Genomic DNA, 27208 nt, shown 5'->3' with positions numbered 1-27208 from the left:
TGCATCAGCTTTCCCTCTTCTCTTCTCTCAAAATATACACACGAAACAAGGTATAAAGTATGAAAAATCTTGTTAGGTCATTTTTTTATTTCAGATGCACAATTGAGAGTTAGCCTTGGCACTTCTTTCTTCCTCTTTCCCTTCCTCTCAAACTAAATCCTGTCAATTCCAGTTCACAAACCTCTGGAGCCACTTTTAAATTCATTCAATTTGCCAGCTTTACTGACCACATCCCAGCCTAAGCCAGGGTTTCTTAAACTTTAATATTCCTCAGAATTCCCTGGAGGGCTTATAAGAACATAGACAGCCATATGGGAAACCTCCATATTTGATTCAGTAGGTCTAGGCAAGGCCAAGAATTTACATGTCTTATAAATTACACATGATGCTACAGCCAGCCTTGAGATTACATTCCAAGTAGTACCTGTCTGAGTTGCCATCACTGCTTTTATGAATTACCTATGTCACATCGCACCAAAAATGATTTTTGTAAAAAATAAAATATCTATCATATGACTTCCCTGCTTAAGACATTTCTAAGGCCTCTAATTAAAACATTTAAAAATAAATTTTAGTGGATGTTTATGAGGCTTTAAAAAAATTGGTGATTTTACTGTGATAGCTTGAGTCTGATTAGACAGTCTAAGAGAACCGGGCTTCATCCTTCACTCCAACCAAGATATCCAACCTAGAAATTCATCAGAGCCAGGAAAACAACTTTTTAAATATATGGCTCCTATCGAGACCAAATACCACCTGTTCTATAAGTTCATCGGGCAAGATGAATATGCCTTTGATTATAAAACTCTCCTCGCAAAGCAGAAGAGTGCTTAATGTTAGCTAGTTTTCCAACTTTAAAATCTAAGATGGCAGCAATGAACAACTTCACCATGCTGTGCAGTGCCATTAATTTCTACTAGCCGTGCACATACTCCAGTGGTATTCCCTAATTTATGGTGCACAGAAAATCACAAATAGGCACGCAAAGATCAGCAGGCAATGCACAGTTCCTGGAACTGTGTGAACCTTCTCAGGGCAACATGGAAGTTGTGGTTTGGATGAAAGCTCTGAATATACGATTTTTAAAACCCTGTTCATGGGGCTGGAGCAATAGCAGAGTAGACAAGGCATTTGCCTTACCCGCAGTCGACTCAGGTTTGATTCCCAGAATCTCATATGGTCCCCCAAGAACAGCGAGGAGTAATTCCTGAGTGCATGAACCAGGAGTAACCCCTGTGCATCACCGGGTGTGACCCCAAAAAAAGCAAAAACAAAAAAACACAAAATAACCCTGTTCAGATTTGTTCAGCCAGTAGACTAGTGTCTTCAATGAGGCCTCCACTGTGCTTAAGTATAATTCCCCAATAAATCGCTGGGTGTGACCCCAAAAGTCAAAAAAATATATTTGCTAGGAACGAATCTTTGGCTACTTTTAAATTTGTCATATGTAGATCCAGGAAATTTGGGATCTGTAACATGCTTAGTAAATCCTTGAACAATCTGACTCCTATGTACTGTCCTGCTCCTGGGACATACTTTGCTGCCCGTTCTCCAGTGATACTGGTCTCCCTCTTTTGCCTGAATGCAGTCTCTCTCAAGGCCTTTGTACAAGTGTTCATTTTTCCTTGCAATATTCTTATTCTTTACTTCAAGTTATCAATTTCAACTCAAACTAATTTCCATGATAAAGCCTTCCTTGATAAATCATCTACCTAGGATGATTCGGTGGCTTGGCAGCTTTTCCTACATTTATGTTCTTAAATGTTCATTGAAACATCTTGCCAAGTTACAAAGACCAACAACTATATTACTAATGAGAGAGCTCTTTCCATTTTGAGAGATATTCACATATGAGATCTTCTAGATTGAACCAAAGTACATCTTCCTTTCATATTCAGAGGGGTCCCACTGTCTTTGACACAAAGCAGAAGGCTTTCTGCATTACATCTAGGTTGTTCATTTTATCTGTATTCTCAGTTGGGTATTTCTCCAGCTGCTTCACCTAATCCTTTTCTCATCAGCATGCTCTGGGGAGGCCCTCACTTCTGCCTGTTGTGTTTATCTCCTTTGTGACTGCATTGACACAATGCAGCTAATATAAAAAAGACTAAGGGCACTGACATAGAGATATGTCAATGAATAATCCTGTAGCCTCTGAATCCACATTCTATAACAAAGATGCCTCTGGACAACTTGGTCCTTCCCATGCAAACAGATGCTGATATATCAATTCATCAGAAAATATAAAAATTTTACTTTTTTATCTCTACAGAAAATATTGAAAGGGATTCACTAGATAGGAAAAGAAAGCAAAAAGAAAGAAAAATACCCAAGCAAGTGAAAATAAAACTTGAAAGAAGAGTTAAACATGAAGGTGGAAGAGAAAATCAGTAATAGATTTATAATAGAAGACAGACGGGTTAGCATCTCAAGTATACTCATTTTCAAACATCAATAAAATGGGATAATAATTTAAACATATTCATATCATGACAGCAGCTTCTACAGAGAATAGAAACATGATGTGAAGTGGTGAAGGGCACATAGATGTGATGGATGATGATTTTATTAGTTTGATGTGAAAAGTTGGGGTGAGGAGTGGGGAAGAACATACTGTCAAGTGAAACGTCAAGTACAAAGGCACAAGGTAAATGAGGGTATGGATTAAAACAATTTTTTTAAACTGGAAAGTAGACTATATCAGAGAATGTTCAAGGGTAGGTAGGGATGATGAGGAATGAAGAAAGAGTAGAAAGGGGAAAGGGCAAGTTTTAAGTGCCTTTAAGTGTCAGACAAACAATTTTTTATTTATTAGTAATGTCAATGAGTAACCACTGAAAATGATGTCATGTGACAGAAGCATGATCAGATTTGCATGAAGGAAAATCACTTTGGAGGCATTCGGAAGAAAACATTTGAGACTATATATGTGGAGGTTAATAAATTTATGGCAACTCATGGCCCAAATCACAATATTCTGAATAGGAAGAACAATCTTCCATATCATGGCAAAAGGATGCAAATGTGTACCCTAAGATCTAAATTTCTGATACCAGTATATATATGTATATATACATATATATGTATATATGTGTGTATGTGTGTATACACACACCCACATACACACATATATACATATATATATGTATATGTATTTGGCGGGAATTGGGGAATGGAAACCTGTGAGTTTCATGGAAAAAAGGTGTGGTGGGGCACAGGGACTCAAGCATTTGGTGGCTGAGAACCATTTCCCTTGTTGGACGACAGGGACAGACAGATAAAGGATCCTGGGAATTGAGAAATTTAATTTCTTAATTAAATTTCTCAATTAAATCTCAGACTGGACCTCAGGCTTGTCAGCAGTCGGTGTGTTTCTCTCTTCTCTCCAGCAAAATCCAATCTCTACCCTTAAGAGGGATTGTAGTTATAGTTTTGGTCATAGTTCCAGTCATCATAGTTCCATCATTCTAGTCTCCTTTTAAACCTCAAAGTCCTCTCTTTCATTATATCTTCTTCCTCGTCTCATTGTAGTGTCATAGTCTCCTCATAGTCCTCATGTTCTTGTCCTCAAAGTTCCAAAGTCTCAATTCTCATCCTCCTCTTGTCTTCAGCATCTACTCCTCGACTTTCTATTCCTCACAGACCCTTTAGTCCTTATCATCCAGTCCCCTCTTACCCCTTACAGCATAGTTATATAGAAATCATGAAATGTGGGGATACACAAACGAGGGGGTTTAACATTATCATAACAACAAAAAGATGTAAGGCCACTCCTTCAGGAGATTGACTCAAGGACAAAATCTTATTTGAGGGTTCAGCACTCCATATTACTAGCAGATCCACTCAAAGGCGGGATTCCATCTAGGGTGTAGTGTTTTCTCCTTTCCTCAGCTAGTAATCCATTTATCAACCATAGTAAATTTACTTCTTATGATATTTCTAGCAATGTCAATTTGTATGAACACAGTAAGAAATACATTAAGCCCAAAGGTTGGCTCTTCCTGAGGGACATCTCGCTATATATTCCAGACCACAATCTTCTGGCCAAATTAGTCTTTTCTAACTCCAGCAAGATCCTTATTTAGTTACTTGTTTTTTTGGGTCATGACAGAGTTTGTCCATGACCGTGCTCCTAACTTATAGTTAAGTATTATGGCACTTGGCTGGGCCCATTTTGATGCCAGGGTAGCTCACAGCTTGCCCTGGGTCCATCCAGTCCCCTGTTGGAACTCTATTTTGGGGGTGCTAGGAACTAAAGGCAACTGAGGTTTAAGTCAAATAAATATGGATGCCCAAGAGTAAGTATTATTTTGGAGTCAATTAACTTTCATGTTACAAAGCATAGCATGACTGTCTTCCTGTGTCTATACAAAAAAAGGATATTGCTAAGTAAATCATGTAAATGACATAAAGGAAAAAGAAAAGCAATATAGGATTATTAGTGCTTAATGGAATTGGTTGTGCCTCAGGGGCACTGTTGGGGGAGTGGCTCAATAAACCTTAAGCCCTCTGAAGAAGGCGCAAGAACAACCCAATGTTATCCAATAGAAACTCATAGAGAAGTAAAGCAAAACTAAATCTATTATTCTCAAACATTTTGTTGTAATTCAGCTAACACAATTCAACAGTATTGCCTTTCATGGTTTTGATGTAAGAAGTTATTGCACACACCATCATCATTGCTAGCCCACCTCTTCTTATCCTTTTCCTCTCATTCCTTGGTAATCACTATTTTGTAATTTTAAAAAAATGAGGTTTTGTCATCATTTGGTACTGTTTTGTTTCTTATAGATAAGGGAGATCATTTAGTATTTGTTCTGTTCCTGTGACTAATTGCACTAATTAGTATAATGCTCTAATCCATCCAAGTTAAAACAAAATGTGAGATTTCTTTTCTTTGGTTGCATAGTATTCCATTGTGTATGTATACAACAGAATTTCTTTACTATCTCTCACTGGACATTTGGTTCAATTAAATTCTTATTAAATTGCAACCATCCAATGTTATATAATCATTAGTCTTGAGAATATATTTAAAACATATCAAAGATGGTGCAATTTTTTAATTCTTATGCAAAAAAAACTCCACAGGGCTCAGATGTTAAGATATTCCAGAACGCTGGGGCTGAAGCAATAGCACAGTGGGCAGGGCATCTGCCTCACACGCCACCAACCCGCGTTCGATTCCCAGCATCCCATATGGTCCCCCGAGCACGGCCAGGAGTGATTCCTGAGTGCAAAGCCAGTAGCAACCCCTGAGCATTGCCGGGTGTGACCCAAAAAGGAAAAAAAAGATATTCCAGAATGCAGAATCTCTCTGAAGATGGCTACAGATCCATGACTTTTTATTAAGGTTAAGAAGAACTAGAAAGCAGCTCATAAGCTAGGGCTCAGTTTTCTTTTTTTCAGGGTCATTCTTTTTAACAAATAGAGCCTGTCTTTTCACTTAGTAATGAGCCTTATAAAGTAGGCAGTTTGTCCTTATTATTGTCCTTATGCATACTGAGCAATAGTTATCATTAGAACTTTTAGATGTCACTGATCTTAGGCTCTCAAGATACCAGATCTATAACTAAAGGCATTTGAAGAGCCTCCAAAGGAAAGTTCCCCTCATTCCAGAAACCCCTAAAAACCAATCTTACTAACACCCAGAGGACAAGTCTTTAGCCATGCCCTCTGAGTTCCTTACCCATACCTAATAAACAAGTTCAAGCACAGATATACATAAATGGACATGAGAAAAACTATGCTGTAATTTTTGACCCTCTTAACTTGTAAGAATATAGTGACATCCATTTCATAAAAAATAATTTCCAAGGACTCCACCTCCCTAGTTTCTCAAGAAAATGGGTCCCCATTGGACTCCTTACAGACTCTTCTAAAATCCACAAATCTTCTAAAAGTCTCACATCCTCTTGCTTCTAGAAATTCAAGACTCTATGAACTGTGCTGTCCTCTGAGCTCACTTTGATGTGCACAGTTGCTGTCATTACTATACCATGGAACACCAATGACCACCATGGTTTTGACGTCCTCAACCCCCAGAATTTTTATGATAATCTCAAGTTGTTGCTGGCTAGCTCTTGCTGAAATAGATTCTTGACATTGTATCACAGTCGAAGAAGAAATGTAAATGCATCATCAGATTAGGAAGAAATCATGCAATATTTGCAATATGAGTGACTTATTTAGTCTAATATTAAGAGGATAGATATCAAATTAAGCATACTTATCACAGTCAAAAACTGCAAATTATTTGAACATGATTGATTAGTTTAATATCTTGATTATGACTATGGTATCATGGGTGTATGTGTATTTCTAAACTCACTCATAAAGATAGAATTAATGTGTGAAAAATTTTTGTAGGACTATTATACCTCACAACTTAAAAGAGAAAGAAAAACATATTCCAGACCACAGACAAGTCTTCAATTGCATAACCATCTTAAACACTACATATTTAACACCACTGAATCCTGCTTTAAATGGCAATACCAGCCACAGATTACTGAAGCAACTTCCCTCTAAAAATCTGAAAAATGATTTGGAAAGTGGAACTTTCCTTACTACAATGGAGAATTAGTGGTTTTAAAGCAAAAATCTTGACGTTTTTATGCTGGTTTATCAATTAGTTTGCCATTTTGGAAAATTATTTATTTCTATTTTTGAATTTTTTTTATTGAATCACTGTGAGATAGACCCTTACAAAGATCGAATATCAGTCATACAGTATTGGGAAGTGATTTAAATTCCAATATATTCTATATGGATGGAACTAGGTGTTATAGGTTGAATTTTACCTATTCCATCAAATAATGCTTGTAGTTATAACAACTTTCACCTCAAAATGTGATCTTATTTGGATATAGAGTCTTTATGGAGGTGGTTAAGTTAAAATGAGGTAGTTTAGGGTAGGCACTAATCCAATATGACTAGCCTCCTTACACAAAGGGTAATTTTTAGGACACATACAATCACAAAGGAAATTTCTCATGAAGATGAAGACAGAGGTCAAGATAAAGCCTCTACAAAATAAGGTACACCAAAGACTGCCAGCAAATCACAAAAGCTATCAAGAGGATTATAACGAATTCCTCTTCACTGCCATTAGAAGAAACCAAGCCAATTCACCCCTTGATTTTTTTGTTTTGTAGCAAACCTTTCTATTATTTATGTTGCCCAGTATTTCTATATTTTGAGAGCCCTCCCCACCCCAAAGGACCCAGCCCCAGCAGCTGACCTCCACTACCCAACCACCACCACGCTCCAGGCTGCTTTCCACATGCTCGGGCCGAGCCTCATATATGAGTGAACATATTCCTGAACTGCGTGGCCGCTTTCGTGACACATCATAAGACACTCCCTACCCATTTTGCATAATTACCACACCATATTTGATAGGGTTTAGACAGTAGAGCCCAGCAAGCTACCTAGAGTATCCTGCCAGCAAGGCAGAGCCTGGCAAGCTACCCATGGTGTATTAAATATGCCAAAAACAGTAACAGTACCAGGTCTCATTCCTCTGACCCTGAAAGAGCCTCCAATACCATTGGGAAAGATGAGTAAGGAGAGACTGCTAAAATCTTAGGACTGCGACGAATGAAGACATTACTGGCACCTGCTCAAATAAATCGATGAAAAATGGGATGACCGTGATACAGTGACTGTGATCAGGTAGAATTTTTACCAAGATTATATAAGTTTTATTTTTTCTTTAATCCTTGTTCTCTTATATTTTTTTTCTTTTTTAGGTTTATTTGCTCGAGCGGGCCCAGTAACGTCTCCATTGGAGACTTTGTTGTTACTGTGTCTGGCATATCGAATACTCTCAGTAGCTTGCCGGGCTCTCTGAGAGGGGCAGAGGAATCGAACTTGGTCGGCCATGTTGGCCGCTTGTAAGGCGAAAGCCCTACCCGCTGTGCTATCGCTCCAGCCCTTGAAAGCAGATTTAACGATAAGTTTTCTGCAGGGAAAATATGCTAAAATAGCATATAAAGGTATGGGCTTATAAAACAATCATGCTGGTCTTTCACAACATAGGGAATACACACGGTTCTACCGCTAAAGTTCAGCACAGGAGCTGCAATCAAGAAGAAAGTATGACATGACATCTCAGCTTGTTTGTTCTCAGCTTGAGGAATTGTGAGAAAGACTCCAAGAGGTCAGAAATAATCTCCCCTTTATGAGGTTCACAGCTTTGAAGCAGGGAGAAGCTGTGTTGCATAGATTGGGCTTTTTTTGTTGTTGTTGTTCTCAAACACTAAAGGCAAAAGGCACATTTTTCTTCTCTGGGGCTTTACAACTACGTTATTATCATGAAGGTAGCTGTACACTTTTGAGGAATGTGACGGCATGAAAGGAGCTACAATTTATTTTCAGAGACTCCCTATGCTCTCTATATAAAGGATGATTATATTTATCTAATGTATGCATTTTCCTCCCAAGACTAAAGATATACGGAGTAGAGATGAAATAGTGAGGTCCTTGGTTTGTGTTGTGCTGAACAGGAAGACAAATAGTAGGGACGATTGATGGCAGTTTAAAAGACCAAGGAGAGGCTAAGACATTTAGGGAGTGTTAGTCTCAAAACACAGCTGAAAGAATCAATTATAACAGCAGCACAGAGATGAAGTATGCATTTGTCATTGAACACAGAAGAGGTATTTTGGCTTTTCCTACTCTATGCTATAAGTTCAGAATACCCCCACCCCAGAAATTTTACCTATGGAAGTGGCAATTCTTGAAGTTGAATAAAGGGAGCCTCAAATACCGAGTTTAGAGTAAAGGAATGATTTAAATTACTATACAAAAGGGGGCTGGAGCGACAGCACAGTGGGTAGGGCATTTGCCTTGCACAGAGCCAACCCGGGTTCGATTCCCAGTATCCCATATGATCCCCTGAGCACTGCCAGGAGTGATTCCTGAGTGCAGAGCCAGGAGTAACCCCTGTGCTACGCCAGGTGTGACCCAAAAAGAAAAGAAAAAAAAAGAATTTAAATTACTATACAAAAGACAGCAGTAGTGATGGAGACTAGAGATTTAATATGGAGAGGGATTTTTTTTGTCTTTTACTTTCCTCCCACCAATGGTCCCAGGGGCCTTTCTGGCAATTCTCAGGCCAGCCTGTGGCTCAATGCAAGGATGCAATGACACTCAGGCCAAGTGGGGGTGCTGATTACTGAGGTCATCCCAGTGGTGATGAGACAGAGACTCCGGGGCTTCACCTGGCAATGCTCCGGGGACCACGAGGTGAGAGGTGTCAAACTAGGATTCGCCACGTGCAATGCACGAGTCTTAACCTCTTTACTATCTCTCCAGCTCTGAGACTTGGTTTGTGAAGAGTTCCTAGTCCTTTCATAAAATTAAGGCAACAAAGACAGCAAAGTCAGATATTTAAAAAAGATTCTGTCAAAAAAAAAAGGTGACACAGTGTCCCACAACTCTCAAAATACGGAATGATGGAATAATATAAATGAAGAAGCTATATAGGAATAATAGTTACCCACTAAAAAAAGGATAAGAAAAGGAAAGCACTCATAGCTTTGAAAACTTGGAGCCTCAAAAAATCATTACCAGTTACCTGCTTGCCAAAGAAGAAATCCTTAGGGAGTCCACAAAAAAAGATCTGAACACAATTAAAACTATGAGAGAGCCTTGCCATCTCTATTTTTAAAGTGAGTACAAGGAAGACACAGAAAAATGGAATGGTGTTGGAAATGCCAAAACACTCAACACTCTCAGAAAACCTCAAATTCTTTCTTGTACGTTTCGATTATATCAATCTTCCTGTTGTGAAGAATTTGCTGGAAACAGAACTCTACACTATCAGAGCAGCAATATTATAGAAAATTAAGGAAAAATATTTAAGTGTTAGTGTTGAGAAGGCCCACTCTGAGAGGAAATATCTTAGAAAGCAGTAACAAAGTAGCTATATGGAGAAGCCATTACATTTGGAAGGGGACAAAGCTCAGGGTCTGAACCAGAAGCAAACTTAGGTTTAAATTTAGAAGTCTTCCTAGGATTTAGCTATTTCAAAATTACCTAAATAACAAAAAGAAATTATTTTTACTCAACACCGCAATGTAAAATAGGAAAAATTGACATTATTAACATCGTTACAGAAAGACACATCCATAATATTCCATTAAGCATGCATAGCTGAAATATCTCAAAGCAGATAAAAAGCAAATTAACAAACATTGAAAAAAAGCATATGGTGATTTTAAAACACCAACAAATAATACGAAAGTGCATTTTCCTTTATTTTATCCCTTTCAAATTTTTACATGTTTAAGTCCTAACCCCTCAAAATATGATCGCGTGTGTAGATAATGGTTTTAATAAGATAATTAATTTAAAATGAAGTCACCAAGTTGGCCTAATCTATTAAGACTTGTTCCCTTAAATCATGATTTTAGGATCATGAGACATAGAGGAAAGATCATGTGAAGACAACGGGAGGATAGATGAACATTTATCAAGCAAGGACAGAGAATTCAAAAGAAAACTAAAAATCCTGCTAGCGCCTCGATTTTGGATTCCGAGGGTCCAGAATCATGAGAAAATGAATTGCTTTTGTCTAAGCCACCCAGTCTATAAGAATTTTACTATGACTACCTAATAACCAACGTTCCAACCAAAAAATAATACAAATAATACATATATGTGAATTATCATTATAACTGAATAATAACAGAACTGAAAAGAGAATATAAATAAAAGACAAATAATTGAAGATTTACAGAATCACAAGATCACAAGTGTGAATGTAAACTACAAAAGGAATGCAAGAGTTTCAATTCCTGGCACCCCATAGACTCCCCTGAGCATTACAAGGAGTGATTCCTGAGTAAGCCCTGAGCACCACCAAGTCTGCCCCACCCACCAGTAATAGAATAGTACTGCAGCACTATCCTCCCATTGTTCATCGATTTACTCTAGTGGACCCAGTAACATCTCCGTTGTGAGACTTGTTACTGTGTTTGTCATATTGAATATGTCACAGGTAGCTTGCCAGGCTTTACCGTGCAGGCAAGATACTCTCGGTAGCTTGCCAAGCTCTCTGAGAGGGGCAAAGAAATCAAACTAGGGTCGGCCAGGTCGGCCACATGCAAGGCAAATGCCCTACCCGCTGTACTATCGCTCCAGCCCCATAATAGAATAATTTGAACAAAATAAAATTTGGTAAAAGGGAAAAAAATAGAAAGAGAAATGAGTGATAGAGGACATAGAAATTGCAATATATTTATAATAGGTGACCATAAGAGGAAAACAAAGTCATAGAGTAGAACAATAATAACTAAAACACAAGTAAAATCTACCCAAAGAAACTTATGCACAAGACTATAGTGCATATTGTGTCCAGAATATTTTTTTCATATTTTTTAATGAATCACCATGAGATATAGTTACAAATCTTTGATGATTGAGTTTCAGTCACATAATGATCAAACACCCATCCCTCCACCAGTGTAAATGTGTACAAAATATTTTTGACGGAAAATGTTCTTTAGCAGTTATCAGTAAACTGATCTACAGTCTAAATCTCATCTGTCTCATAGTTTTATGAATAAAGAGTTATTAGAAAATAGCTACTTCTATTGATTTGCATATTTAAACGTTCACTCCCATATCATAATTTCACAGCTGAATACCTCAGTCATGCACTGAAAAATGTTTCTCTTTTTAAAGTTGTTCACAGTAATTTATTACACTCAATATTCCAACACCAATCCCACCACAATTATACCCTCCCACCATCATTATTTTGAATTTTCCCACCGCCGCACAAGTCTACCCCAAAGGCAGATCCTAAATAACTTATTTTGTGTTGTTTGTTATGAATAATCTGCTAAAAATGATCCAAAAAGGTTTCCTTAGAGGAAAATGTGTGAAAATTGTTGTATCTCATATTGGAGCCATTAAGCCCCTGTATAATGGATACTAATATGTTGTTACAGGTTGATCCTTGTATGCATATATATATATGTATATGGCTGGAGCGATAGCACAGCGGGTAGGGCGTTCGCCTTACAAGCAGCCAACATGGCCGACCCGAGTTCGATTCCTCCGCCCCTCTCGGAGAGCCCGGCAAGCTACCGAGAGTATTTGATATGCCAGACACAGTAACAACAAAGTCTCCAATGGAGACGTTACTGGGCCCGCTCGAGCAAATCGACGATCAACGGGAGGACCTTTACCTTTTATATTGAAAATATATATTGAGACATATATTTGATATGTTTGTATCAAAGATATATATATATATATACTTGATCAAAAATATATACTCATGTATATATACTACATATATATATTTTGATCAAGATTCCACTTTACACTCCATCAAATATGATGTGCAACTCTTGGTACATCTGTGGCATAAAGTACAAGATGTCAGGTGGATTTGAATTCATGGTTGCGCACTCCAGGAATACTAAAATTTAAAAAAATATATATGTATTTCTATCTGACCCTTTTTAGAAAAAGTTTGCTGACCTATGACCTATGCCAAGCTATATTTCAATTAAAGCTACTGGCCAGAGAGATACTAGCACAGGTCTTGCACAAGGTCAACCCAAGTTTTATACCCAGCATCCCATATGGGCCCTCGAGCTCTTATAGGAATGATTCCTGAGTCAGTGTAGAGCCAGTAGTCCCTCCTGAGTATTACCAGGTGTGACTCAAAAACAAACAAACAAACAAACAAACAAACAAACAAACAGTTTGTTTAAAAAATATATTGAGTTAAAGTAAAATAAATTTATTGAACCTTCAGAACAAAACATCAAGTTTCTTAAGAAGCAGTACTTTTAGGATAAAATGATATTTTATGACAGTGTCTAAGAGAATAACTTAACTGAGATCCTTAAATGTTTAAAATCTAAACCAAAGGCTTAATTTTTCTGCCAAGTTGATCTAAAGGTAATTTGGTGGCCATAATTATACTGTAATTAACTTAAAAGAGTTCAGGGAAAATGGCTCCTGTGAATTCTTTATAAGATGGCCCAGAAAATAAGATTCAGACAGTCAAAGGAATGATTGTGAAGTTTTAGAATAACTGTAGCAACAAGATTATATGGTGGAGGAAAAGAGGGACAAAATATACAGCAGTTATTTGTTCTGATAATATAACAAAAAATAGATGAGAAGAAATAAGAAAAATCCTAAGAAAAGCAGAACAAGTGCGCTGATTGTCACATAGCATTCAACAAATACAAAAAGAATGTTATTTTAAATGAGATGGCGGAGAGAGAAAGGAGGGAGAAGTGGGCTTGATAATCATACAACACTGCTTATACTAAGAACTAAAGACAAATTCTTTAAACCAGACAGCATTATCTCATATTTACATAATGGGTAACTTAGAAAAATATATAAACTTTCTAAATAATAAAGGGTGCAGTTTAAAAAGTGAGACGGAACTTTTGCACAGCTACCAATAAGGTGCTCGGTCATATGAGGAAGCTAAGGCTGCACTGAGATGAGGTCTTTACTCCATGCTGGTAACAGTGTCCACCAAGCCCTTGCCCATGTGGTGGCCTCTGTCTCAGAGCTTACCTGTATCTGTTCCATTCTCATCCTGAATGATGGCGATGTGACCATTACAGAGGACAAGATCAGCACACTCAACAAAGAAACCTGTGTCAACGTGGAGTCATCCTGACCTGGCTTCTTTGCCATAGTCCAGGCCAATGTCAACATTGGGGGCCTGATCTGACATGTGGGGAGGGGCTGATGCATTGGCCCCAGAATCAGGAGCAGCCCCTGAAGGTGATCCCAAACCCAATACCACTGCTGTACCAGCTGAGAAGAAAGTAAAAGAAAACGGGAGAATTTGAGGAATCTGGGAACATGGATTGTGGTCTTTCTCATTAAGTCTTTTTGTAACATGTTCAAGTAAAGGGTGAAACTCAGAAAAGGGGGGGTGTGGGAGAAAAATGGCAAAACTTAACTAAAAGAAAGTATATTCTAGAAGAAACACATAATCTCATTGATAAGGGATTGGTTGAACCAATGATGAATCATGATATCATATATGCAGCTGTAAAGAATAGTAATCACTAACGCATATTGTTCTGCCAGGTATACATACTTTGACAATTGTATATACATGTTATTCTGTAAGATGTATGCTGAATACATTAGATCCAAGAAATGGAAATCAAAAAACATATGCTTCCCTCATTGCATTTAAAAATTGAAGGATCAAAATGGATATTTAATTAGTATAGTCACACATTAGTTCAAATCAGCTCTCATTAATGTTTCTTATGTATCATTAGACTTGGAGGGAATTTTGAAAGGTCATCTTAGCATTACTTATTTCTGATATGTTAGTAGATTCCAGACTATTAAGAGGGAAGACAATAAATAAGAAATATTAGATCTTGAATATAAAACTACAAAATATAACTACCTCTCTTTTAGACAAATGAAAGTATGCATGTCATGTTTATTTGTGAAACTATTATTCTTCCCAATTATTACTTGTTTTTTAAAACCATTCTTTCTTGGTACCTTTAATGATTTCCACCCAAAAGGATGCAAAGGTAAAAATATCTTAAACAAACTTGGGCTCAGGAAATTTCCTTTGAGTATTCATGCAATTCTTCTCCTTTTTCTCTACATACCTGACCTCTAACATCTCCATCCTTTAGCCTCCCACCATAGATTTTTCAGTCTTGGCTTGAACCTTTTTTGGTGATGGCACTTTTGGATATTTTTAGTTAGCTCCAAAAGAAGATACTCAAATGAATTTGCAGTGATCTGAACAAGGTACCAGTCTTAACAAGGACAAGGCTGTAGTCAGCATATATTTCAGACAAAGGATGTCCCTCTTCTTTTGTTCTACTAGCACCAGATGGTGGATTTATCACTTGCTACCATTCTGCATTCTCGGTGATAGTCTGTTTCCTTTCATCTCAGGCTCTCCTTTCAATAACTGTGGTATAATAAAATAGAGCTGAAATCCTCTTATATCATTGTATTTTCACTGTAGCATTTGTCTATTGTGTTGAGAAGGACACAACAGTCTGAAGTTTGTTCCCAGAGCCAAGGAATTGGGGTACCCTGTGTCTCCCATTATATGCAGTACTCTTCTACAGATCATCTCCAAATACATCCTGACTTATGTATTCAAAAGTCACATCATCAAGGAATGGCCTTCAAAGAAAAATAATTCGTAAAATTTATTGAGCAAAGAAAAATTATTTCATGAAAAAATAACTCATGAAATGGAATGAAGTTCCTGTGTTGAAGCTCCTCTTTTTCTTCCTGATAATAAACCCAATGTTTAGTATTAAGTAGAAGATATAGAAGTCAGGAATGCAATTAATTATCTGCAATGCACAGGATAGCTCCTACCTAGAACTAACCTCCCTCTACCTAGAACTATTGACATTTAATGTCAATAGCATCAAAATTGAGAAATTCTGTTAAAGTATAATTTGAAATGTTCTTTTAAAATATTCCAAAATACAGGGATTCAAACAAAATATAAAAGCATTCATCTTTAGATGGAATATGGGAAGTAACAATGTAGATTTCTTTCATAAGGTTACTCTGCATTATTCTACTATGATTGCTTTTCAGATGATTAAAGCTGGCTTTTCAGACTTTCCAACATTCAGACCCATATGCACAAGTTTGCGAGGGATGTCATAATAAATACCACAGACTGGGTGATTTCAAACAAAAAAGTGTATTTTCTCACAGACTTCGTAGCTAGAAAAATCTTTGCAGCTGAGACAAAGGGGTGGGCATAGTTGATTTGTCTCAAGGTCTCTCTTCTTGGCTATAAGACGGTGAATAGCGACCTTCTCGCTATGTTTTTATATGACTTAGGTGGCATATCTCTGGTGTCTCCTTCTCTATTTACAAAAATTCTAGTCAGTTAGATTAAGACAGCACCTTGTAAACATGTTAAACCATAATTACCTCTTTAAATGTCCCACTTTCAAACACAGACATGCTGGAATTAGATTTTATTATGTGATCTTGCACGAGGCCAATGCGGCAGACCTAAATTCAATTCCTCCGCCCCTCTCGGAGAGCCCAGCAAACTACCCAGAGTATCTCAACCGCACCACAAAGCCTGGCAAGCTACCCATGACACATTCAATATGCAAACACAGTAACAAGTCTCACAATGGAGACGTTACTGGGCCTGCCTGAGCAAATCAATGAACAATGGGAGGAGAGTGCTACAGATCTTTTAAAGGATACAATTCCATTAATAACATCACGGGAAAGAAGTAGAAAAGAAGTAGAAGGTAAACAACTAATGTTTTTAGGAATTTACCTAGAAGAACTACTTTCCCAAACCTTAATCATATGTCCATCATAACTACAAAGCAGGAAACTATATCCTCAAGCCTGCAGTCACATGCTCAGCGAAATTTCAGAGGGTTGTTATTACAAAGCAACTCATTTTTAGAAAAGAAGGATAGTGTTAGAAATTGAAAAATGAGCCTTTGGCCTGATTTTCAATTAGTACTTTTCCAATATAATACCTCATGGCTTCATTCCAACAGTAAGGATCCATAGAATAATGACATAGACTACCACACAGGAGGTATGCTCTGCAGGCCACATCTATTATTTGATTCTTTTTCTTTAGAGGAGATTGACAAAACAGCAATAAAATATTGAACATTTTTCTAGTGGCTGTTTTGAGTCTAAGCAAATTCATTCTCACTGGAGTGATAGCACAGCGGTAGGGCGTTCGCCTTACAAGCAGCCAACATGGCCGACCCGAGTTCGATTCCTCCGCCCCACTCGGAGAGCCCGGCAAGCTACCGAGAGTATTCGATATGCCAGACACAGTAACAACAAAGTCTCCAATGGAGACGTTACTGGGCCCGCTCGAGCAAATCGACGATCAACGGGAGGGCCTTTGCCTTTTAATTTATCTTTAAAATGAAAAAATAAAGTAGCGAGGATAAGGTAGTTTTGTGGTCAGGGAACTGGAAGAGAAAAGTCCTGTTCCGATGTCCTTTAAATTAACTTCCCTTTCTGCCAACAAACACTCAGATCTCTGTCCTTAATGAGTGAAGTTGAAAATGGTTTTTAAAGACACAAATTTAAAATAAAAATCTCTTAATAAAAGATAACCTGTTGCTATATTAATAACTAGCTTATCTAATATATATTCCATAATAATTATAAAATAATCTACTTTAACATATATTAACTCAGTTAATATATTTCTATTTAAAATTTAAGTTTTAATGCTAAATTTTCAGGCATATTATGCAGCTAATGGCTAAAGCAAGGTCATTATCCAAGTCATTTGTGCAAGTTCTATAACAGACTATGTGAAAAATACCATTAAGCCTAAATGAGAGTTATGGAACAATGACCTAGTTAAAAGAGGGTACCCTTTCACAGTTGTCTGGTGAAAATCAGAGAACATGCACTCACCATTCTTCTTATAGAACATAATTTCTCCTTTGAATTCTGTCTTTTCTTCCAGTGACTTTTCTATTTGAAGCATTAGCTGCTCGTTGGTTTCAACACCAAATAAGAATTTGCAGCTGCAACTTTTCTGCATGACTTCGGTACGGGCAAATCCAGCAAGTTCACAGAAGCCATCAGAACAGTAGACTATGGGAAAACCCTTCGCCACCTGGGCATTTGCAAGGATGAAGTTACTATCTGTAGAAGAACAAGGAGAAAATATTCAGCAATTAAAGATACCTGAAACTTTTTACCGTAAATCACAATTTCAACAAACCAGGGTGTCATAAGTTAATTAGCATAGATAACTTAAATTGCAGGTCCTAATATACTGGAGTAGAAAGGAACTCTTAAGCGACAGAATAGCAGAAGTATATAATAAGCTATGACTTCAGCTTGCATTTTGAAACACTCTACAAAGGCAACAGAGTATTTATTGCTTGCTTTAAAGCACTTTCCATCAGGTCAGTGGTAAAGTGTAGCACTTTTTTAAATGGTTTCTAGTTCATATCTTATATCTGCTACTGGATGCAGTGATAAACTTGAACAAGCAACACACCCTAAACTTTAGCTCCCTTACGTTTAATTTTATCCCAAGTAATCCCTGAGAGAATTAATTATGTTTCCCATAATTTCATTAAAAAATACCCAAAAATTACTTATTTGGGTATAAGGAGTTTATCTGTAGGTCATTCCTTGAGGCAAGCAAGTGGAGAACTATAAAAAGAACTAGAGGAGAGGGAATAAGGAAGAGATAGGACAATAAGGTATGCATATATGGGCAACAAAGGTTCAGTGAGTTATATATGGACCTAGAAGTTTTGGGTTTGGCTTAAATAAATTTTACTACTGAGTGAAAAGAAAGTCAAGATCACATGTCAAAATCAATGTCCTCAATTCATTGATGGGGATTATGAAGTTATGAGGTGTCAATCTCTTTCACTTCTGACCTACATGGATTAAGAACACCCTCAAGATCATTCAAGCAGCAAGATGCTAGGAACCATTGATGTTTAAAGAAACGTTCACTCAAAATCTCAAAAGTGAGTCAATGTTGTATTGAAAGGGGAATAAAAGGTACATGACAAAGATGATAACTAAACACTTTATAAGTATGTTGTAGTATTAATGATTTAATGCATAAAATTCTTAGTTTAGTATCTGGCACAAATAAGTTCTTCATAAAAAACATTAAGTGTACTATTTATATGTTTATGGTTATGACACTGACAAATAACAATCAAAAGAAATTAAAATTAATTGACTATGATTAACTACTTAGAGAAAATGACTGGAAAGAGGCTGAGAGGCAATAGTCAAAGAACATTTCCACAGGAATGTAAATTTTTTAGATTAATTGTGAAGGATGAATATGTTTTATCAAAAATATGCATCCCAAAGATGGGGTGTGACAAAAGTTGTTTATGAACCTGTTGATGACTTTCAGATTCAGAATGAACTAGAGATAATCATTAAATCATTCGATTTCAAAACTTGTATGAAAAAATATAAGCATGTATGTATTCAAATATGAAATGTGTAAGAATAGAGAAAGATTATTGTTATGGGGTCTGTCCCATCTTTCTGCCAAAGTTTGGTGTACTCATTTGTGAAGTATAAAATAACATAACATGAGATTGACATCCAAGCACAGTAGACACAAGGGCCAGGAAGACAGCTCCATAGTTGTAACCTGACTCATGAACGGTGGGGAGAGGACAGCTGGAATAGAGAAGGTATCACTAAGAAAATGATGGTTGGAGGGATTGGACAGGATCGGAGATGTGTGCTGAAAGTACACAAAAGTCCAAACATGATAACCTCTCAGTATCTGTATTGCAAACCATAATGCCCCCCCCAAAAAAATCAGTAGTACAGGACTGTACTACTATACAAGAAGGGAGACATCCACGACATTGGCAACTCTCGCCCAATCTGCCTATTGTCTGTCATCTACAAACTGTTCACTAGAGTCATCCTGAATAGGATTAGCAGAACACTAGATGAAGGACAACCATGCGAACAAGCCAGATTCCGAAAAGGATTCAGTACCATCGACCATATCCACACGATTACTAAGCTCATTGAGGTTTCTCAGGAGTTCAAGATGCCGCTCTGTCTAACGTTCATTGATTTAAAGAAGGCCTTTGATTCTGTTGAGATGGAAGCAGTCATAGAAGCCCTAGCCAATTAGGGCGTACAAACTCAATACATCAGGATCCTTCGTGAGCTCTATTATGGATTCACTACCAGGATCTCACCATTCTACAAAGAAGTAATGATCCATGTCAAGAGAGGGGTTTGGCAGGGTGATACCATTTCACCAAAACTCTTCAGTGCCACCCTCGAGAACATCATGCGACGACTGGAATGGGAAAGCATGGGAGTGAAGATAGATGGTCGGCAACTGCATCACCTCTGCTTTGCTGATGACATCGTTCTAATAACACCAAACATCAGCCAAGCGGTACAAATGCTGACTGACTTCGACTGTGAATGTGGAAAGGTTGGACTACAGCTGAATCTTACGAAGACAATGTTTATGAGAAACAGCCTTGTTCCTGATGCTCCATTCGCTCTCAATGGAACCACCATCTCCGAATGCAACAGTTATATATACCTAGGTCGAGAAATCAACATGATGAATGACCTGGCACCTGAGTTGTGCAGGAGGAAGAGAGCGGCTTGGAATGCCTTCAAGAGCGTTGAAGAAATAACTAAGAGGACAAAGAACCTCCAGCTACGAGCACATCTCTTGGATTCCACTATTCTTCCGGCATTAACATATGCTTCAGAGACTTGGGCCCTACGAAAACAGGATGAGAACGCTATTCGGGTCTCTCAAAGAGGAATCGAAAGAGCTATGCTTGGAATATCACGATTCACTCAAATGAGAGATATAATCCGGAGTTCTGATCTTCGTCAACGCTCTAGAATCAGGGATGCTGTCTCATTTGCCAAGGCATCAAAAATCAGATGGGCTGGACATGTAATGAGGTTTACAGACAACCGCTGGACTAGAGCCATTACTGATTGGATTCCACGGGACATCAAAAGATCACGTGGACGTCAACCTACAAGATGGTCAGACTTCGTCGTCAAGACCCTGAATGATCGGTTTGAGGCTCTGAATGTTCCTAGAATGAACAGATGCCATTGGGCTACGCTAGCACGCAACCGGGATGAATGGAGACGTACTGGCACCCGCTCGAGTAAATCGATGAATAACGGGGATTAAGTGATTAATGCCCCAAAGTAGAGAGAGAGTATGGGGGAAATTGTCTGCCATGGAGGCAGGAGGAGGGTGGGAAAGGGGGGGTATACTGGGGGTGTTGGTCGTGGGGAATGTGTACTGGTGGAGGGATGGGTATTTGATCATTGTATGATTGTAACTAAAACATTTAAGCTTGTAACTGTATCTTACTGTGATTCAATAGAATAATTTTAAAAAAAGAATAGAGAAAGATGGTAGTTGGTGTTTTGCAGAGAATATAACTTTGAGCAAGGATGTTAGGACTACTTAATTCCATATACCTGAATTACATACTATGAGATTTTAAAAGTAGTAAAAAAAAGTAAAGGCCCTCCCGTTGATCATCGATTTGCTCGAGCGGGCCCAGTAACGCCTCCATTGGAGACTTTGTTGTTACTGTGTCTGGCATATCGAATACTCTCGGTAGCTTGCCGGGCTCTCCGAGAGGGGCGGAGGAATCGAACTTGGGTCGGCCATGTTGGCTGCGTGCAAGGCAAACGCCCTACCGCTGTGCTATCACTCCAGCCCTATGTTTAAAGGAGTATTGCAATGATGTCATAGGTTTTGAGAAAGAAATCTTCACTGACAATCCAAAAAGGCATTAAAGAGTTTTTTGGTTGCTTCCTCATCATTACTGTTGTGAGCTTTATAACCAGTCTACTACCAGCTGACAGAGGTCTACAAACTCTACTGCTAATAACTATATCTTGGCCAGACTGGGCTGATTCTTCTCGCCTCCTTAGATCTCAATGTGGTGGACTGTTTTGAAGTCATGGAAATTATACTATCTGAAACTAATACTTAAATCTTTCACTCCTTGTCAAAGCATTTGTCAGCTGTGTAGTATTTCTTGGGCTTTGTTCCAATTTTGGACATTCAAAAGCTTATTAAATGCAGTCTCCCTGCCCTCAAAGATTAGTCTTGAACTTATGGAGATCCTAGCAAACAGCAGAATGGGATGCAGGACTCAGGAACATGATTGCAGCTCACGAACTCCACGCACCTTTGGGACACTTTCCAATCACAGTCTCCTCCCTAAACTTTGAGAGATTACTTAGAAAATGTAAAATGCATAGTAGTTGGTGAATCACTTAAATGTCCTGAAAAACCGTTTCAAAGGTTTTTTTTCAGTCTATGTCATTCTACCTTAAACATGCCTAATCTCTTCAGAAGCCATTTTTTATCAAAAAATGTTAATTGTCTCTCTACTATATGCCAGGGACATGATTCTATCATATGTTAAATTCTAGCATGAGGTTACAGGGGAGTTAAAGATTGGGAAGGCATAGTTCCTAGCTCTAAGAAAATGAAATTTTATTTTTTAATGCATGAATATTAGTAACATTAAAATGCAGCCTATAATAAGTATCAAATCAATAGTAAACAGATTGTAAGTATTACCAGAATTGAGAGGCTATAAATCCTATACTTTTGAAAGAGTTAGCTAGGAATAAGACAAAAATAGTTGGAGATTATTTATCAAAAGCCCTAGAAGAGTAGAAGCAAATGCCTAGTTGGAATAGGCTCATAAGACAGACAAGGAATCAGAAATTAGGGACAGAAAGAGCGAACTACATTTTATTCTAAAGTTCAATTTCATATTAACTAAATAGCTAGAGGAGTTTTTTTAACATATACCTAACTGGCAACTATGAACTCTTATTTCTACTTTAAATCCTACCAGACTTGTATATCTTGTCTTGCCCATGCTATGCATTTAAGATTTTCAAAGGTACAATATATTTATCAACCTGAAATTAATGTGGTCTTTTTATCATTACTACCAATATTACTTTTTATGAACTTAATATGTAACTCCTTTTCATAATGTCTTATTTTTCCTTATCCATTGTTATAAAATTTGGCATAACAATAATTATTTTATAACAATATTAAAAATAATATTTACAGATAATTCAGCTGGTGAAAGCCCACGTGTGTGCCACAGATTGCATTTCCCATTTTCCCTGAATATAAATGCTAAGCTTGAATTTTTGCAGTAAACTTTCCAATTTATATAAATCTTATGCAATTTACATATGTAACCCCAAGTAACATGCTGCCTACTTTTTCTAATTTTAGGCACGTATTATTTATTTTTTATTCTGCTTACTTCTCAGTGACTTGTTTCTTTTTTTGTTTTCTTAACCTCTTTATAATTGTCTATATAACAAGAAAAGATGAGTCCTTCAGTTACAATAAGCACCTGAAAAAAAAAACCGCTGAAAGATTTAACAAATTACCCAGTCTCTATGTTGCAATTAAGGATTAGAGTGTGTTTGGAGTAGTTAATTCATCCTGCAAATACACTGCAAAAAACAAAGTAAAAAAATCATGTGTTTGGCCTTTTCTGTTTATATTTAGCACTTGTCCTCAATATGTAATTGCATTTCAATCCCAAAGAGACTTTAGTGGCAGTCAGTGCCTCATAAAGCTTAGCATAGCAGCTACATGAATGGTCCTTCTGTTAGAGCAAGAGTAGATAGTCTGACCTAGCTATCTACTGGAAAACATATGCTCTTCTGAATACCAGTTCTGGAATCTCCAAAGAAACATGACATTTACTTTAGAATTAAGTAAAACAAAGCCACTGCCATAATGATTATAAACCCACCATGGGTATATCACTATCCATACATATGCTGAGGGTAGTTAACCTTTGAAGGAATCAATTATGCATATGTGATATGCATCTAAATGCCACACAATTTTCCACTGCTTCTTTCTAGGTCATCCTTTTGTGTAAATTCAGTTTTGAAGTGCCAGTAAACAGTAGGATCTAAATGTGTTTATATATTAGGCAGTTGATTATTTCTTTAAATGTTCCCTTAGCGAAAATAAAAAAACAGAAAACAAGGCCCAAAAAACCTTTTATGGATCATCAGAGAGAGTTTCAATTGTTCTGATTTCCTAACTTTTTAACTATTCATACTGACTTGGGAGACACAAAGAGAGGAAACATAGGAAGGGAAAGGTGTATAAGAGGGGAAAAAGAAGAGGAAGGGGCAAATATTGATGACTCATTTCTTTTATCCATTTCCTTGCCGAGTTTTCAGATGAGTACATTAAAATATGATGGAAACTTGGAGATGGGAATATAGAGAAGCTTCGCTTCCTATGTAAGGTTCAAAACTAGGGATTTAATTATGGCATAACAAATGATGTTTATTATCTCCTGCATTTTAGATGTAAAGAAAAATGCTGGTCTCTGCCTCATGCAGAAATGCACAGATTGGAGTCAAACATTTTTCACCTCCACCATTCAGAGTCCAAAATCCCTTCTCTAGAGGAATCATATTAAAATCTCACCAACACGACCTTCTAAACCAAACTGAATCTCTCAGCAATCTCTCTGCTACTACCTGATCTCAAAAGTGAGTTAAGTTTTCAAAAACATAACAACTCTTAGTTCCAAAATACTTCGCATGGTCTACACAATCATCCTGTAGGAGGAAAATAAATACAGCTTCTACTCAAATGCTGTGAACATCTTTACATGCTCTTTTAATGAATATCATGGTACTTTGTAATTTTTTTCATTGAAATGCCCTTCTACTGGCCAACATTAATAAAAGTGTCTTTCAAGGAGCCTTGAGTCATGATACATGCTCAATATTTCTTATTTCATAATATTTCATGCTTGAATGAAAAATTATTATGGGGCTAGAGAGATAGTACAGTGGGTAAAGTACTTGCCTTGCACATGCCCTCCGAGTTTAATCCCCAGCACCCCGTATATGGTCCTCTGAGCACTAACAGGAGTGAATCCTGAGCGCAGAGCCAGGAGTAACCCCTGAGTACTGCTGAGTGTGAACCCCAAAACTGAAAACACAAAAAATGCCTGAATAAAAAATCAGAATTAATCAGAACCCATCCTACTGTAATTACACTTGTTATGAGGCTTCCAGAGTTTTATTTATTTTAAACTTCAGGAACATGTATTTTTTGTTTTCTATGACACTCTGCATACTATTTAAGCACATCTATATATACACGTCTATATATAATGGATTTAGAAAACACGCAAAGTTGGATAGTACATGCTCAAGAGGACTAGTAGGATTCAAATACTCTCCCAGCAGCATCAAATACTTCAAGTTAACCACACAGTACTAGTCTAAGAATTCTCCCTTTGAAGACCCTAGATTTATTCAAACCAAAGGACTCATTGATAGACACTAACTTGGCATCAGAGAGAAACCTGAACTATGTTGACTCTTTCTACTAGGGTTTAAAGGTTCATTTGAAAAGTCCTTCTGATACTGGTTCTCTTTTTAAACCAAATCTTGTGTTGTGTTAGAAAGTATTTATATGAACATGCTCTGCAAAGAAAATTCACAGGCAAATTCTGGCCCTCCAGACTTAATTTTCTTTCTGAGGACAAGAAAAAAAAGTTGAATTTTAATCTTCTTTCAATGAGCTGCCCCCATTCCTTCTGAGTTATATTTATATACAAGCCCAAGAAAGACAGTATTTGTACCCCCTTATGATATTGATCACAGTCATCTCTAGAGAGTACTTTATTCCAGCAGATAGAATATGAATTTCTATGACTTTAAAATATTTAAATGATCTTTGCACTTTATATCGATTTCAGAGAGCTTAATTGCATCAATTCCAAGTATGATGGCATCTTTATTAGATTAATTGTACTGGCTGTGAGCTAAAGTTCTCATTGTTCTCTCTGCCAAACTCTCAAAGTTACTTGGGCTGGAGAACTTTCATAAACCTTATTTTTAAAGTAGAAATCCAGCGAGTTTGTTGGGAAAGTTACGTAGCTCAATGAGTGAAAAATAATAAAAAGTTCAACCATCATCAATCAGCTCAGTAAATCATCAATGACTTCAGGAACACCATTGTGAGAAATAAAAATCAGTCATCACAAATAGAAATTTTATTGGTCTGTTTTCATATAATTCCGTTTACATTTTGTTGCAACAAGGAATATAGAGTAAAATTTTTGAGTGTCTGCTAAGGAGAAAGGCTGGAGGGTGCGGAGAGAAATTGGGGACATTGGTGTAGAAAAAGTCACACACTGGTAGTGGGACTGATATTGGAACATTGTGTGCTTAAAGCCACTATATTATGAACAATTTTGTAAATCATGGTATTATAATAAAAATTATTTTTAAGATAAAAATATTTCAAAGATGGGGCCAAAGAGAGTTCTGGAGAAAGGTCATTTGCCTTGTACATGGTCAACCCAGCTTCAGTCCCCAGCATCCCATAGGATATCCTGAGCCGTGACAAGAGTGTCTCCTGAGTGTAGAGCCACAAGCCAGCCCTGAACAAGATTGGATATGGCCCCCAAACCAAAAACTGTCACTGTCACTGTCCTCCCGTTGTTCATCAATTTGCTCCAGCAGGCCCAGTAATGTCTCCATTGTGACAATTGTTACTATGTTTGGCATATCGAATACACCACAGGTAGCTTGCCAGGCTCTGCCATGTGGGCGAGATATACTCAGTAGCTTGCCAGGCTCTCCGAGAGAGGCTGAGGAATCCAACCTGGGTCAGCCAGGTCGGCCGCATGCAAGGCAAACAAATGCCCTACCTGCTGTATTAAAGCTCCAGCTCAAACCAAAATCAAACAAATAAATAAAATGAGACACTGGTCTTAAAAAAGATTGCAAAGAGGGATTTTTGAAAGTCTGTGATTTATGCATCACCTAGTGTGGCATGCTTAAAGTGGTCATGTTTCTAAATTTCATCATGATTTTAGTATGAATTTTAAAATATTGTATTTAAAATAATATTTTCAGATAAAGATGAAAAGTAAGCTATATTACAAAGCATAACTTAAAGCTGGAATTTGACAGCTAAAGTACTAATGGTCCTAAGCCACAGTATTGGTATTGATTGGAAATATACACTCCTTTTTTTTTTTTCATTATTTAAATAGAAGCCTCAACTAGCAAGCAGTCTCTAGGACCATATAGTGTTGGGAACAACCTTGCACATGCTAGGCACATGCATATTCCTGGTCCCAAAATATAGATTCTTTTTTTTCTTTTTTGGGGGAAGGTCACACCCGGTAATGCTGGGTTCGATTCTTCTGCCCCTCTCGGAGAGCCCAACAAGCTACCAAGAATATCTCGCCCACACGGCAAAGCCTGGTAAGCTACCCGTGACGTATTCGATATGCCAAACACAGTAACAACAAGTCTCAAAATGGAGATGTTACTGGGCTCGCTCAAGCAAATCGATGAACAACGGGAGGACAGTGACAGTGACAGTGACCTGGCAATGCTCAGGGGTTGCTCCTGGCTCTGTACTCAGGAATTACTCCTGGCAGTGTTCAGGGGACCATATGGGATGCTGGGAATTGAACCCGGGTCTGATGCGTGAGAGGCAAATGCCCTACCCTCTGTGCTATTGCTCCAGCCCCCCAAAATATAGATTCTTAAGGATAGACCAGATGCCCTGAATGAGACTTAGTGTTTTTACAAGATTAAAAGTTGAAAGCTCCTTTAGAGTATTACTGGAAAGAAC

The 27208-nt window shown here is 37.6% G+C and overlaps 1 protein-coding gene across 1 annotated transcript in view; it reads right to left on the bottom strand.

The window, feature by feature from the left end:
* Nucleotides 1–27208, bottom strand: part of KCNH8 (potassium voltage-gated channel subfamily H member 8) — a 388965-nt gene that overhangs the window by 243997 nt on the left and 117760 nt on the right. The window contains exon 2 of the mRNA XM_056129473.1: nt 17428–17661. Coding sequence (XP_055985448.1) covers nt 17428–17661 — 234 coding nt within the window. The remainder of the gene's footprint in view (nt 1–17427; nt 17662–27208) is intronic.

This window comes from Sorex fumeus, unplaced genomic scaffold (genome assembly GCF_029834395.1).
Source record: "Sorex fumeus unplaced genomic scaffold, SorFum_2.1 ptg000072l, whole genome shotgun sequence".
Taxonomy (NCBI): Eukaryota; Metazoa; Chordata; class Mammalia; order Eulipotyphla; family Soricidae; genus Sorex; species Sorex fumeus.
The sequence above is the reverse complement of the archived record's forward strand: the minus strand, read 5'-3'. Positions and strand labels throughout refer to the sequence as shown.